Below are 16,929 nucleotides of genomic sequence, written 5' to 3' on the forward strand. Positions count from 1 at the left end.
GTTATAAACTGATTCAGAAGATATTTATATTGTATATAATTCTATGGAAAGTGAATCAAACTTAATGGATCAAATTTGGACATAACCTTCAATGAAATCACTATAGTACAAAAGCTACAGTAACCTGTACAGCACATTATTTTATCATTAACATATTAGGGTCAGGTTATTAAACCCGGTTACTGTGGGTCCCAAAATGGTCTTGTTCTGCACATGGTCATTTTAGCCATCCCTTGATTCAGTAGCAGAATGTCAGCTGTGGAAGGTGGTCTTCTTCCTTTCCCTCCCAAGGGATTTTTCTTCCAGTTTTGTTGTTATCCTTGTACCCCTTCATCTACATTTATACACTTTAATCAGAGTTTCTCTGATGGTCAGATCTAATGAAACTTAGCAGTGGTGTTAGGATGTATATTTATGCTGTCTTTAATTTCTTGGATTCTTCTTGCTTTTAGTACCAAATATCACTGCCACAAAGAAATATCACTCTTCTTGTGATGTTCTGTAGGTGTAACTTTGTATCTACTGACAGCTGTGCACAAAAGTTCCTTTTAAATATAAAATTAAATTGTTTGTATCTTGAAAACTTTAATTCAATATCTATCTTCAGTTCTGAAAGACTGTTTTTTTAAGTAAATAAAATCAGATATTTGCAAGGATACTGAGATGTGAAACAGCTGATTTGACACAAACCACATATTAATGTTGAGAAATGCAACCCTGGACCAACTGCCCTTTACCTAAATTCAACTAATACCTACTATTCACAACATCCAGCAATACACAAATCTGTGTCAACACCATTCGGTACTCACGATCATGCTCCGTGCAAGCTGGATAGAAGAGAACAGATAGCGACAATAAGTTCACAAAGCAACATACACACGCATACACATGACAAGTGTTTTGCTTTTCTTGACATACTTGACAATGGACGCACGGACACGAAGACAATTATGTCCTGAAGGTCACCTGTCTAGCATAAACCATCAAAATGTAATTGGACAACATCACAAAATAATGCTACTACGATTACAAAGACACAGTTATCAAGGGTCTGTTGGAGATTGCCTCTCTTCTGCGAAGACTCTGCTTGAAGAAGACATTTAATGGAGACAAAAGGATAAAAAGACGCTGGACACTCACAAATCTGCCAGACGAGGACACAACAACTTCCCTATATGCAAAAAAGAAGCATGCAACGTAAAGCATAATTATAATATTTTACACGGCCAAAATTATGCTGAGGGAATATTGAAAATGAATGGAGATTATTTATGGGACTTATCCATAATTTTACTTTACACTTCCCATGAGTCATATGAACAACTCGGAATTAAATACTTGCTTTATGATACTAAGTGTAAAGTGAAATACACAATATAAATAATCTTAACATTTTGTGAAATATGAGTTTCTAGAAATTTAAACTTTATAGAGACTATTTCTGGAGGGCCATGACTAATTTTGCTTCATCCTATACATTTCAACACTTTTCGGTATGTTCCTCCCCTGTACCAGAGCATGAAGTAGCCTATATGGAATTTTTATGTCAGTCATTGAAGTGGTATCAGCAGACTGTCTTCATCATGAATTTTGATTAGAATTCGTATTGATTTCTTTCATTAACACTTCAAAAGCACAGTGGTAACCATACATACCAAGCACATCAATAGTGACAAGCTCCTCACTTTGCCCACACAGTGTATTTATGTGTGCCACATAATTCTTGTAGTGAACAGTGATTCCCAGTATTAAGTGGGTGGTCTTTGTAATGGAGTCGCAGCTTAATGGCTGTGAGGCAGAAGCTGCAATCTCAGATATTATTTCGATGAATTTACGACTTCAGAGTGTTCTAATATAACATGTTGGGCTGTGCCATAGCTCAAGTGGTTAGTCACTGGCTTCCCACCGGGGCGGCCCGGGTTCAATCCCGGGTCTGATCAAGTGGGATTTGTAGTGGACAAAGTGGCACTGGGGCAGGTTTTCTCCAAGTACTTCGGTTTCCCCTGCCAATCTTCATTCCACCAATTGCTCCACAATCACCCTCACCTGTCATCTGGGACTGATACAATAGGCCAGAAGTGGCCGCATTACAAGGGACTTAGTCCCACCCCACTAGTATTAAAAAAAATTAATATAACATGTACCATTTTGTGTGTCCAGTTCACTTAAAAGCCGGTATGGACTGTAATGTTTATTCAGTAATGACAAGAATCACATTTTTGAACATAAAAAGCTGTTTTTCAGGAACTTTATAAACCATAATAGATATCTGCATAGCAATTATAGTAAGCCCTCGCTAATCAGAGTAAATGGGGTGGAGGTCAGCCAGATTAAGCAAGAATTTGGATTACTGAAGCAAAAGGCAATCCTAAAAGGTAAAAGAAACTTAGAAAAGAAATAAATGAAAAATTTAATAATATGAGTAACACTGATGACACCGAATAAAAAAATAACCACATAGAGCCTTTATATAAAAACTACAGAAAGACAATTTATTTATTCATCAATAGAAGACTCAGAAATTGTATATGTTTTTGAAAGTAACTATGCAGGTTTGAAGAAACTGTTTAATTTTGTCTGAAGGGACAAGTGACTCATCTGCCTTCTTAAATTCTATGTGTTTCTAAAGTATGTACTCAACTGTTAACAGCATTTTTCATATTTCGATCCAGATTATCTGTCATCTGAAATAACTGTGACTGGTTTAGCGAGGGTTTACTGTAATTCAAATTTTAATTCAAATTTTAAGAGAGCACTGAAGAGATTTTTACTTCATCACTCCTTTTATTCCATGAAAGAATACTACCAACAGAAATGGGTATAATGTGTAATGTAAGAGAACACACAGATCGTGACGACAAATGAACTGATATAGAAATATGTCATAAACTACAAATTACGTATTTATCCTGTTTTATTTGTCTTGATGGGTATTACATCTTGTATGATAGTTTGAAGAACATGTTTGAACAAGTGTCTGTTAACCATTTTATTATTACTGTGAAGTTTTGCATATGTGATCATGAATTATATTTTGGTGAAATATGCACGGTATGTGTATGACTATGCATTGTAGCATGTTGGCTTGCGTGCTTTTGATTTCTGTTATTGACTAAGTTGCACCTGAAGTTGTCAACTATTTTTATGCTTATTTTATATTATATGACTAATCTACTGTTTTTGATTGTTTTAATAAGTGAATTTTGTATGATAAGTGTCTCTTTTATATGCATTTTAATTTGACGCACTTGATTAATGGAATGAGTAATGAATGAACGTCTTAATGGAAATTTTATTTTATTTTAGTCCATGATAAATCTTGATAAATTTCTTGATCATTGTTTAATGTGNGATGAAGTAGGTAAATCAGATTATTTTCAATTGCTGCTCCAATTTTAGTACACAATGTTTTACCTATTCTAGCACTGATAAATATATCAGTACGCATATCAAGTGGGTATGTTTGTCATCATCAATTATAAAACTATGCTGGACACTGTCAATTCTGTTAATTAAATTTAAAATTATACAATGTTTCACAAGCAGATGGAACTTCCAAAACATTGTATAGTTTCAGATTTGAGACAATGGATAAAGTCCAACAAAAGAGTTTATAATTAATACCACACCATTGTCACAGATCTTTAGAGGATCCTTTTCATCATTATTATTATTATCATCAATCAAAATGTCTTCCAGTAATAGCTTTATTGAGATCTGCATGGATATATAAAACACGACCCTTCAATCATTTCAGAAGTCTTCCCAAACTTTCACTTTCTGGTTGATATTTTGTTAAGCCTGGCAGAGATCCAACCATCATACTTATTCCAATTTTTCTGCATTCCATAAACTCTTTTAACTGTGAAATTTGTAGTCCTCTCATAATTCGTTCATTGCTTTAATGGTTTCAAAGGAATTATAATGTATATTTATAATTCCATTGTTGTTTCTGTTTGTGTCTGTTTTACATTTCTTTGTGTCACAGAATGTGTGACTTATCAACAACAAGCATTATACTGTGGATAATTCTGTTAGTGAAATTAAGAAATTTTGCGAGATTTTTAACTGAAATTATAATTTCTATGTGGTTTATTTTACAAAGCTGTCAGCATCTCTGACTATATAGTGCCAGAATGGTAGGATGATTGGAAATTATATGGAAAGAATCAGTTGTGGCCTAATAAAGGTACTATCTCAGCATTTCCGAAATACAAATATAGAGTTTAATCACTATGCCAACTTCATATGTTTAAATGACAAAATTCAACAAAGGAGAAACCAATGACCCTCATGCATGAAACAAACTGAGCAGTACCATATGGAAATATCACCCCAGAAAGAAGTTATCATAACTATTATCCAATCATAACAAAACTGAACTATCACACATAGAAATATAAGTCCAGGAAATTTATTTGTTGGGGATATGGAACCTGCAACTACTTCAATAAATAAACACACAGGATTAGTCCAATAAGTAGTATTCATCCATTTTATTCATATTGTAACATCATCTGTTGGTGGCATTTGCATTTCTATAAATATTTCTGTTGAATTATATATACTTTAAATTTGTATTTTAATATGCAAACAGCAGAGAAAGAGACTAATTGAACCATAATATACTGAGTATCCGCCATTGAGAAGGCAGAGTTTTGCTGTGACAGGAAATGTACTAGGAGGCCAGCATAAATTTCCTATAAACATAGAAGCTACTTCCAAAAAAATGGGACCCAGAAAAGAATCAAAAACATCAGGAGTAAGAAAGCCAATTTGCCATTGCTAGAATATGTGGAAAATATAAACTGCTTTTTGCTCTTGCAGGAGGAAAGGGTTTAATATGAATGACAGCAATGAAGAAAGGGAAGATGAATGATGATACAATGAACGAATTAAATTGAGTGGAAACACTAAGGAAAAACGTGGGTAAAGGTTATGGATAGAAAAGGAATAAGGGAGACCAAGAAGGAAACGCTAAGAGCAACATTACTAATAGGAAGAAAGCTACAAGTGCCATCATAAAGACATTAAGTGATCTGGTGCCCAGACTTTGCACAGGTCTCTATACTAGCATCAGACTTTTAGGGGCACTGAACCGAAAATAGAATGCTGGAAGCAAACGGTAAAATCTGTAACATCATCTGAAAATAAATAAGTTACAGGCATATTCAGAATCCAGCACTTAAGCAATTGATATTAACAAATGACAAAAGACTTAAATTCTCGAATTCACTGTAATTATAATTTTTAGATGCATGAATAATATTTAAAGAAACAAATGCCACAGAGAATAATTTTCAGCCATGTCAACCATGTTGTCATGGGGCAGTATAGGAATATCTACAATGTTGTTAATTATGTTCATGCCAAATATGTCATGGTATCTGGCATCTGAACTTATTACGTCATGTTCCTCCAGTCACTATTGCAGAGTCCATTCCATTGCTGAATCTATATAACACAGTTGAAGTAATCTTAAATACAAAAGTAGCACAACAAATTCGATGACAGTAAACCATAATGTCAATGAAGAAAATTTGAACCTTCTGTGCTTTACACAATAATACATGAAACTAATTAAATTAACATATATATGTGCATATGTGATTCTGATTCATTTGGGACGACTTTTGATCTCAGTATAAGCTTTTAGACTATAGCATGGATAAAATTATTTATCAATTTATTTATTTCATGTTATAATTACATAAGTCCTCATCCACTCAACACCAGGATGTTGCCATATGTGGTCCTCAAATAGGTGTACATTAAAATTATATGTATCTCTAATGATTGAATATTCAATTTTAATTTGATTTACATAATTCCCATTTGCATATCATCATTTTCTAGTGCATGAAATTAATGTGATATATGTCAAATACAGTGCCATATTGTGTAACACATTGTACTTTCAGTGAAAAAACTACATTTCATATCATGGTTTTCTGACTCTGACTCCGTGTAGTCTTGTAGATGGGCACACATGTTTCTGGGGAACATACTGCCTCCATCTTCAGGATATCCTTAATGTCAGTACCCAGACTACATGGTGGCATGGGCCAAAATTCACACTACAGTCAGAAAACAACACAGAACTATAATTAATCCCAATCATTACAATCCAAATGTGTCACTTTTCAAGTGTTCATTGTACCAGAGGAAAAGGTTTGAGAAGTCCCTAATTTCTAGAGGAGATCTTAATATTTATTAATTATGAAAGTGTTTTATAATTGAGATTAGCTGTTAGCATGAAATTGAATAGCAAGAACATCTCTGTCTTTAAGAAGTTAACTGATGTCATACCTTGTTAGTAAATATACAGCATGTTGTTAAAATGTGAGAACTCTGTATCGAAGATAAACACCAGAAGAGAGAAAATTAAAGATAAATACCAGTATCACGGAAAAAATTAATAAATACGAAAATATGAGAGTATGGAAACAATTTGTGAATAAATGACGATAAAATCACAAAAAAAGAAAATGTTCAAGGCAAAGACAGAGATCAAGGTGAGAGTGACAGGTTAGGAAAGATATTAAAGACGAGAAAGGGTATGGAGAAATTGTTGTGGGGAACCTTTGAGGAAGACAGAAACAGAGGGAGAAATTTTACTGCTAAACCCAGATGTAATCAAAATGCCTAAGGAAAAAGAAGACAATGGGGGAAAAAATATTGAATTATTATCCCATTATTAAAGAAGAAACAAGTCTACTTAAAACATTCGATATGGAATAACATGAAACTAATCTATAGTACTTCAATATGTCACTGATGCTTCTAACTTATCAGCCTTAATAGTTGTTAAACAAATATCCATTTGTGAGAAATAAATAGTCAAATCCTAATTTTGTGTTGCCTTTTTATTGAAAGTCAGTATTTAGTGAATGCTTTCTGGTCTCAACAGAAGCCCAACATAAACACTGTCTGTGGTATAACATTATGTGGTATGCTTAAAGTCAACCAGAGTTTCATACAAAGATGTCACCTCCATCTTCAGGGTTTGATGAGTAAGCCATGCAAGAAATCAAACCAGCAACTTCCCAGAAGGTAGGAATTTCCATAACCTCTGCTATGAGAAACTCAAATCCTACACCATGTTGTTTTCCAGCATTTATTGAATGTTGAGTTCCTGCACATTGCAATGCAATTTATATAAGAGCAATGACATCCCAGCCTTAAAGTAAGTTTAAAGGATTTTTTCAATGTAACGATTAATTTTTGTTTCAGGTTTGCATGCTGTATGGTTAGAGGATGCTTCTGAATATGTGAATTATCCATTTTTTGTTATTTTCTGCTTTACTTCTCCTCTTCAGTACCACAGATAATCAAGATTTCAGTGTATCTTTTGGGATGCGATGCTATGTACTCCAGCACAAGTTCATCACTTCAGTGTACTTGCATGAGACTACAGTGTCATATCCCAGAAGACAATACTCTTCATAATAAAGGCGTTGGGAAACTCAGATCCAGAAAATTGTATTATTATTATTATTATTATTATTATTATTATTATTATTATTATGTACACCAAGTCTTGGTACAGTGCCTAATCCCCATTTAGTGAAAACCTCGATTTAGCGAAAGAAAAACCTATACATGCATTGAACAAGGGTTTCACTGAATATCTTTGGAGGTGAAATGGACATTTTTTTCCCACTAATAACTTTTAATTATATTAAAGCTACAAAAAATATCATATAAGCACATGTATATGGTAATTTATTGACTACAGTACCCTGCAGTTACTCACCCTGCGGCAACTCGTATCTGTATCCTGTGATGCACTTGCTACTGAGAACATTGCCATGTTCCTGTTCTGCCCCAACATGATATAATGATGTACCTTCATATAAGTGTGATGATCCTAGCATGCTAAATCATACACATTATCAAGATTGGCCGTGTAAAATTATTATCTTTATTATTATATTTTGTGCGTTGTTTTTTTTTTCCTAATGATGGCTGGAAGAGAAATATTAGAGCAAAAATTAAAAACGGAAAATAAGAAATTATAATTATTATGGCAGCAGCTGATCAGTGCAACAGAAGGCGGGTGGAGGAAGACGGAACAGAGAGATTACAATGCACAATATGGTGAGCAATGTGACTTACATACGTTGATGGCACGGACAAGCTCGAGCCCTCCCTCGATACTGATCTGTAGTGGAGACCGCCCTGCAGGCATGATCACAACGGGAACAAGGACATCAGCATCCTACCCTACCATGTTGCCAGTAATAGCTCTACAGAGGATCTTCGGTTTAACACACACATACACAAACACAGCAAGGAACACGTTTCACGTTTCCTACATTCGGGACTTTCCTCCCTCTAACTCTTTTATACACCAGATCTTTCGTTTCTCCAGCTTTCTGTCATGCATGTGATATAAAACTGAACAGAACTAGAAATTATAACAATGTGTGTCTCTTCTCACTGTTTGGTTTAGCAATACATTCCATTGCTCTTGTTTACAGGTGTGGGAGCTACATGTCAGTTAATGATCATACGAACACAGGCAAATATTTGTGCTGCAGTCCACTGTGAATAATTTCAACACAGAAATGTTTAAGTTGTAACTGGATCTAGACTGGATTTAATGAAGGTGCTTGTGAAACATTGCACAGCTATTTTAACAGTTTGGTGCACAGTGTAATATTTTGTAGTCATGGATTTAACCTTTAAAGCACAGCGGTAACCATAACTACCACCTGCTTTAACATATAGAAACTCTGACCACACAGTGTAGTTATACGCTATACACAACTGTCACAGCAAACAACAATTATTCCTCTAAAATTCATTAACTGATTGGTTTCTGTAATTGTAACTTTTTGAAGTATGAATTCATTTTTTTTAAATATTATTTATATCATTTTCAGATGGGCAAACAGGGAAGCCTGGGAATGTTATAATAAAGTGATGTTGTCTCTCTCACTGAAATAACGCTTTCTAACTCCTTCCTTATTTTCACCATCTGATAAAAAGCGCTCACAGGACCACAACCCCCCCACAATTTTCTGTCCCACTTGGATCATTTCTTGTACCATGAAGATTAGGCGGTATATCCCTGTGAAACATCGATAACCCTACCAGACAAGACAACGTCACTGCCCCATGATCACAGCCTGCACATTCACTGCCATAAGAACCTCAAATCTTATATAAAACCTGGCAATTAAAAAGAATGTTAAATTGTTACTCTCATGTTTTGACAGGGAGAATTTTTTAAATAAATCTGATACTCTAGAAGTCAGTTATGTTGGGATATAAATGAACACTACTTACGATTACACATTCTATCAAAAGAATCAGCCCGTAATTAAAAGATGTTGTTCAGAAAGAGTTCTAGACTATTATCTTTTCATCATACCGACACTGAAGGCTGCTAGAAGTGTCAGTCACAGATATTAACTGCTTCTGTTGCACAACTTCCATTTTTGCTATAAAGCAAACAATCATCTCACAATCGAGAGGTGCTCATTAATTCTACTTCGTCATGCAGAAGGCAGTTCGCAGTGTGAAGCGAACTGAGCAGGTGCATGAGATCAAAGCTCCCCTCATTACAGGCAAAAATGGAACATTGATTTTCCGAATCTGGGAGGCTTTAGCATGGACATGGATTCGGTCTAGTCTCCATAAGTCCAGACCTTATTTCATGCCCTAATATTCTGTACATAAAACGTAAGAACATGATGGAATACCTGAATAATTGTGGGTTGCCTAATTTAGAGAGAAATTTGGTGGCTCTTATGGCACAGGGGTTTAGGTTTGCTGCATGAGCAGTACGATGGCACAGGGGCTGGCCAAGTTCATTAATGTCACTGCAAGTTAACCAAGTGCTCTTGGATCAGAACAGCAAATCACTTATGTGTACTGCCTGACTTAGACATGCTGATAAACATCTGGAGGATTGGCAATGTGTAAGAAGAGCAATCAGTATTTTCACCTCAAATTACTGTCAGTTACTTGTACTTGCTTACACTGACTTTACCTACAGAACTGAAGAACAGCCTCTGCTGGAAACAGGCTACCCTGATAGATCATGCAAATTATAGGTTCTTTGGGGCTAAAAATTTAGTTTTGGCAGCAATGGGAAATTGTAGGAATGCTAGAAGTGACTTATAGAAGTGAGCATATCTGAATAACAGACACAGCTTTAAACTAAATATTACTTTGTAATACTAATTTGAAACAACCTTTATTTCGATTGAAATCAGTTCAAATATGAATATATTTTTGCTGTTCTAGTGGTTTGTATCTACATGTAATATACATATATAAAATATAAGTGTTCTGTTTCCTACTGCAGACAGCCAAGGATATTATGGAATTTGCTATGTACTCCTGTCCATGTGTATGCTACTATAGCCATCAAAGTGACATGCAAGTGTTGCTGCAGTTTTCTGGTTGCAATTGGAATCTCTTGATTGCATGAGAACAATTTAATTTCTTGTTCTGTCATCCCCTCTTAAAGTTTTAGCTACTATATATTGTGATACTGACAAGGAAAGCAGCTATGCCCTGGTGGAAGAATTGGTTAGTCTGGATGCTGTTATATAAAAGTTGCTTTCTCTCTAACCTCTTCATTCAAATTAAGTGGCAAGCAGAGCAATGAGTGGTAGAGTAGGATCATGCTTACCGTTGGAGGTGAGAGGTTGACAGTGGACCCACGGCGTTCCTGGGGCCCAATGCTGGAGTGTCGTCTGATGGGAAGCCCTCCGCCTCCTGGAGTACCACCCGGAGAGGAGGCACAAGATGGAGCAATGCGGATTTTGGGGGGCATCATGAGGGCGTTATCAGAGAGACGTCGGTTTGGGAAAGCATTGTGCACTCTCAAGAAGTTGCTGTCAGGAGACGATGGCGACGCACCAAACCACCAACCTCCTAAGACGCCAGAATCTGTTGCATTTGGGGCATTGTTACTCACATTCACCAGAGTTACGACAACAAGACTGGGATGAGTGGAGCGCCCAAGCAACCCCCAGATCACACGAAATTCCAGAAAAATGTTCACTAATACTGCAATGGCAGGTCTCACATTTTGATTTGCCAAATTCAGACTAGCATACTCACCCACTTCCAAAACTCCATCATTCAAGTAAAACTTGAACTAAGGAGAAGGAAATAAGTACTGAAACCAAAACTCAAATTTTGAAGCCTGAATATTTCACTTCACGTTTCAAATTGTAGGATGAATCACCTAATGCAGCCTAGAATATAAGAGACAACAGGTTGTTTAAAGAAACCAATTGGATAATCTGGAGCTGGAAATGGTTTGGGAGGCATTTGGCTGCCAATGAGCTCAGCCAGCATGTGGAAGGAACACAATGAAATATGCTCTTCCCATCACATTTCAATTTGGAGTCATGCAGCGGGAAATAAAATCTATCACAATTATTTTCCAGAAAACATAAATGTAAAGAGACCTACATACAGGAATCAGCAAGTGTGTCTCTCTGTCTCTCTCTCTCTCACACACACACACACACATACAAATATAGTAGAGGCTACAGGAAAATGGAATTTTTCTGTCTGTTTCGTTTCCCAACGAATGCCTAACCTAAAACACCCAAATGAAATTAACTCAGCACTCTTGCCAATATGTACGGTAGTCACAGCTGTTAAAGCGGTGTACAAAAATTATGATGGGTTTTTGGATGCAATTTGAATCCTCATTAGCAGTTATTTCTTGAATCACATTAGTAAATTTTAATTTCTTAATTTGAATGTTATTTCCTTTTTAGAGTTTTATCTACAGCATTTTCCTGGAGGAAGAGATGAATATCACAGAAACCGCTGATCAGCTGGTCTCTGGATCAAAATTCGAACTCAGCATCTCCCAAGTTTGAATGAGGCATGCTAACCACTGGACCACAACACATGTGTATTGCTACAGGAGCAGTATGTATGGTGCTGCGGATCAGGAAGAGAAACAAGTTCCATGGAATTTTGAAACATGCTTATACTGACTGGTACATGGACAACATGCCCAGTTGCACATCTGACATGTCTAGGGCCCTTATCTGAAATATAATATACACAATTCGATGCTTAATGTACACAAAGTCAAAATAAATTAAACGTACCCAATTTTGTGACACAACTCATCTCATATTAAAGGTAAAATGGTAATTTTGTGGTCTATCTGTCAGTATTTCAGAATACATAGCATCGAGTAAAATGGTAATGTTGTGTCTGTGCGTAAACAAGCACCAAGCCATGAAGGTATATTGGGGAGTGGAGGTACATATACATTCATTCTTAATATTGGCAGTAGATGGACAAGAAGGGTCACCTTCATGCTCTGGCTGCGCCATCTGCAGAGAAAGAAGTTTTCATACTCCATGCACAGAAAGCTGGATAGGCCCTAGACTTGATCTAGATGCTGGACTCGAACCCAGATTCGTCTGTTTCCCAGCCCATACTTTGGTCAGTATACCAACTAAGGTGGAGTGACACTCTAGTTTTGTCCTTCATAATGGAGGATTGTTAACCTGACTGTGAAACAGGACACCTCATTCATAGGAAAATAGTTATTCCATACCGAGAAATAAGATATGACATGAAATTGGGGCATTCATCCTATTGAATGGACATGATGTTCCATAATTATTTTTCTGTGGACTTTTATAATCTGGATAACACAGCCTGCAGAGAAGCAATGAATCCAGTCATCTATCTATATGCACAAACAGTTACGGATGGAAACAAAACAGAGAAAACAAATTTATGTAGTTACTGAATTTGTTAAGAGAAGACTGCAATAAAATAGATAAATCAGTGCTAGCAAATTAAATTGCTACTGATGTAATTATGACTACAAATAATTTAATTTCTGACTTTACAGTGAAAGGTTTCTCCTTTCATTTCAGATGAGATCTCAACTTGTAATAAACTGATTAATATCATGCAATTTGACACAGCTGGATGCAGTGTGATATACAGTACATGAATCAGATGAGAGAAGGAGAGAGAGAGAGTGAGCGAGAAACAGACAGTCGGGTCTCACTGCCTAGAAATGTGATGTTCATTTAATTATAGATAGGAGTTCATTATTGACAAACCAAATAAATAGGGATATTTCAATGCATACAGAAGTTCTTCATCATATTTCATTAAATGCAAACAAATTGCAAACATTTGAAACAAAATTTAAGTTTCTTAATAAAGTCTATGTTGCATGTCATCCAGGTTTGTCTGCACAAATGGCCAGTATCTGACATTATATTAAGTCCAATTTTAGTTTCATGTGTAGTAGTTCATTGACTGAACCAACCAGTTGTCATCTTCTTCTTCTTTTATTGATTTCTCTGTTAATTTTCCCCCTGAATTTCATGCTCCAGTTTGTAGTTCTGTATTTAAGCATCCTGTTGCAAGCCATACTAAAACATTCATATACAAGGTCCGTATAAAAAGTATCGGGAAAAGTTCTGGGAAAATAGATTTACTTCAGATACTGCTACAATGCCTCAAAATTCTTCAAAATACATCCCTTGTGCATCGATACACTTTTGTCAACGGCGTTGCCACAACACGAAGGCTCCCTGGTAGGCGGATTCCGGAAGGTCCTTAAGGGTCCGCGTGCAAGCCTCTTTGACGGCACTCAGGGTCCCATGATGGTGCCCTTTGAGGGAGGATTTCACTTTCGGAAACAGGAAAAAAGTCTGCTGGTGCCAAGTCGGGACTGTAGGGGGGTTGGGGTACTGTCGCGATGCCGTTTTTTGTCAGGTTGTCGGTGACCTTGGAGCAGGTGTGACTGGGTGCATTGTCGTGATGCAATTTCCAATTTCCGGCGATGGCTGGCCTCACCCGATTGACCCTTCTCTTCATTCTTCTTAGCACTTCCAGGTAAAAAGCTCCATTCACTGTTCGCCCCTCAGGTACAAATTCGTAATGGACCACCCCCTGGGCGTCGAAGAAAACGATGAGCATGGTTTTCATTCTGGATTTGCTCATTCGCGCCTTTTTTGGACGAGGTGATGCCGAAGTGTGCCATTCGGAACTTTGACGCTTTCTTTCCGGGTCGTACTCGAATATCCAACTTTCGTCTTCCGTGATGACGTTGTCCAGAAAGCCGGGGTCTTCCTCAACGCGTTGCAGAAGGTCTTCGCAAGCAGCCACTCGTCTCTGCTTTTGGTCGTCCGTCAAGACCTTCGGGACGAGTTTCGCGCAGACCTTTCGCATCGCCAAATCTTCAGTGATAATGGTGTGCACCGTCATCTTATCAATGCCAACACGATCTGCAATCATGCGCACACTTAACCGACGGTCTGAATTGAGTACGTCACGCACACGTTGCACGTTGTCGTCGGTTCTTGACGTCGACTGCCGTCCACCGCGGGGCTCATCCTCCACACTCTGTCGGCCTCTTTTGAAGAGCTTGTGCCACTTAAAAACTGCAGTTTGTGACATGCTTTCATCCTTGAACACTTGGCGAATCATGCCCAACGTCTCCGTACCCGATTTCCCCAGTCCAACATAAAACTTGATGGCGTACCTCTGTTCAATCGTTCGCTGCATTCTGCGCTTGCACCGACTCACTCGACAGGCGTCCACTGAAAACACGGCCTGGCCTCTACGAACGCGCTCAGGCGAATGGTGCTTGGCGCGTGTTAAAGGTTAGACCCCCACTAAGATGCTTGCGCGGTGCGAGCGTGCTGCCGTGTACAGTCAAGTAAGGGAAAGATTTTCCCGATACTTTTTATTCGGACCTTGTATAATACAGTCCATCAATAATGCAATAAACTGTTTCTTTTTTCTTCCACTTACACTTTTAACACTTTAAACAGAACATGTTTTGGCCCTAGATGGCCATCTTCAGGTGTCTTAATGCAGTGTAGCAGTTTTAATATATTAAGACACCTGAAGATGGCCATCTAGGGACAAAACATGTTGTGTTTAAAGTGTTAAAAGTGTAAGAGGAAGAAAATGGACTGCATTATACATAGACATTTCACTCTGCAGATAAATAAATTTGCTGGCATCTTTAACAGTTGTGTTATTAACTTTTATTCAGATATCAGTCCTTGAAATAATAATGGTTTCTATCTAATCAATGTTTATTTCCATTCATATTCCTTCATAAGGTTCCGTTAAATTAGTTTCTTCTCAACAGTTCTGATACAGACCAAAATTAAATTTGACTTACAATTTCTAGTTTGAGCCTCAAAAATTGTATTTCATTGAAATCTATTCAGCATTAATAGACATGACGCATGCAAATAGACAGATGGACAGAAATAGCCTCAGTATCATTAATGCCTGTGAAATATTTAAAGCTTTCATGGTGAATTTATGAATCAAAATTATTTCTGGAGAGAGTGATTTTCTATAAAACATTTGTTTTCTCATCAAATTTGATGTATAGAAGTTCCCAATATCACCCCAGAGAATTTTAATGCAGCAATAACCTCAGTCAGTAGTATAGAGTCTGTCAGTTTATACTTAAAGAAGTCTCAGTATTCAAGCACACAGGAATGAGCTCACACTGTAACACAGACACAACCAGACAAACACAAATATCACATATGAAGACATCCAGTTGTGATGTCTGAATAAATCACAAGAAACTAAATGTTGTATTGACATCTAGTGAGAGTGTAAACATATGAAAGTAGGTACAGCAACAACAGAACAGGATACAATATCCTAAAGAAATCAAAAGTAACAGAGAACATTATACCCAGTTTCGGTGAAAAATTCACCATTCTTGCAGATACAGAAATATGTTACAGACTTGCATATACATAAATTAACACTTCTGTGTTCTGAACTAACCAAAAGAAACTCAGCATGTACAGAGTTAACAACATTTAAAAATAAATGAAGGTTATTACTGCAGGCTTCAAATCTTAATTTGACACAACTGATACTTTGCTACAAAATTTCTTGTTGTTGTTTTGTGTTTGGTGCCCTCCAGGTTCAGTTTGTGTCAATCTTTCTGGCCTCTGCCCAATCTAATCACAGCATGGAATCCATTTCCTACATTACCACACTAGCCATCCTAACACTGACTGACTTCACCAATATAAGCAGTGTTGTTAAATTCACTTCAAATCAACAACACATATGGAAATAATTTAGAACTCAATAAAGACGTTGTCAGTAACACATTTATATTTTACAACAACTGAAAAACCTTTGAAAGAGCTACATAATTTCTGAAACTGTGATACTTACCTGCAGAATTCTTGCGGGCCATATCCTCTGCACTAGATGTTTTACGCTGCTCAATACGCAGATTAGGGATGTTGAAGGGCGGGACATGCATGTTGTCAGAACTGTACTGATGCCTCAGCGGACGATGCCGTTCAGGGCTTGGCAGGGACAGATTGTCAAGCTTCAGTTTGTTCCTCTGGTTCCTGCATAAACATGTTTAAGTATGCATATGCTAGAAGCTCTGCAGCCTCGAGTTCATGCAACAACATTCTGATAATATAGGAAAGGATATTTTCCAGCTCATAAGAGATTTCAACGAGATATACAGAACAGTTTATGAGCTACATGGGGAACTCCATTTATGGCTTTCTGTAAACTATGCTTGAGTGTAGATCGTTACAATTGAATATTGAAATTGTCCAATAGTTTTACTGAAAGTCCCCTTTCCTGAATTAAAATAAAATCTGGCTGGCAGTTGAGGTGCTGATATTAGGACACAGACAGAAAGACGGGCATGACTTCCATGTAAGGTGTTTTTTTTATTTCCTTCCTTCTCAATTACACAATATGTCTGTCTGTCTGTCTGTCTCCTTCCTACCTACCTACCTACCCATCTATCTATGACTCTACAGCCTTTGTGGTCCTTGGCCGATTTTTCAGTTTCTTAACCCTATACACCGTCGGTTTGACGCCTTTGGCAGGAGATCAGCCTGTCCCAAGGCCCCTACCTACACACACAACAACATAAACATGAAATAA

General features: G+C 37.0%; 1 protein-coding gene across 9 annotated transcripts in view; it reads right to left on the bottom strand.

Annotated features, from left to right (window-relative positions):
• The window catches only part of LOC111866557 (SCY1-like protein 2), a 157,037-nt gene that overhangs the window by 13,468 nt on the left and 126,640 nt on the right, over positions 1-16,929 (bottom strand). For 4 of the 9 annotated variants that reach the window (XM_023855620.2, XM_033752318.1, XM_033752317.1 and 1 more), the window contains 4 exons: positions 16,192-16,373; positions 10,652-10,911; positions 8,122-8,184; positions 813-830 (listed from right to left, as the gene is read on the bottom strand). In XM_023855620.2, coding sequence (XP_023711388.1) covers positions 813-830; positions 8,122-8,184; positions 10,652-10,911; positions 16,192-16,373 — 523 coding nt within the window. The remainder of the gene's footprint in view (positions 1-812; positions 831-8,121; positions 8,185-10,651; positions 10,912-16,191; positions 16,374-16,929) is intronic. The other 5 variants (XM_033752319.1, XM_033752316.1, XM_033752313.1 and 2 more) reach the window with 4 other exon arrangements.

This window comes from Cryptotermes secundus, unplaced genomic scaffold (genome assembly GCF_002891405.2).
Source record: "Cryptotermes secundus unplaced genomic scaffold, Csec_1.0 scaffold575, whole genome shotgun sequence".
Taxonomy (NCBI): domain Eukaryota; kingdom Metazoa; phylum Arthropoda; class Insecta; order Blattodea; family Kalotermitidae; genus Cryptotermes; species Cryptotermes secundus.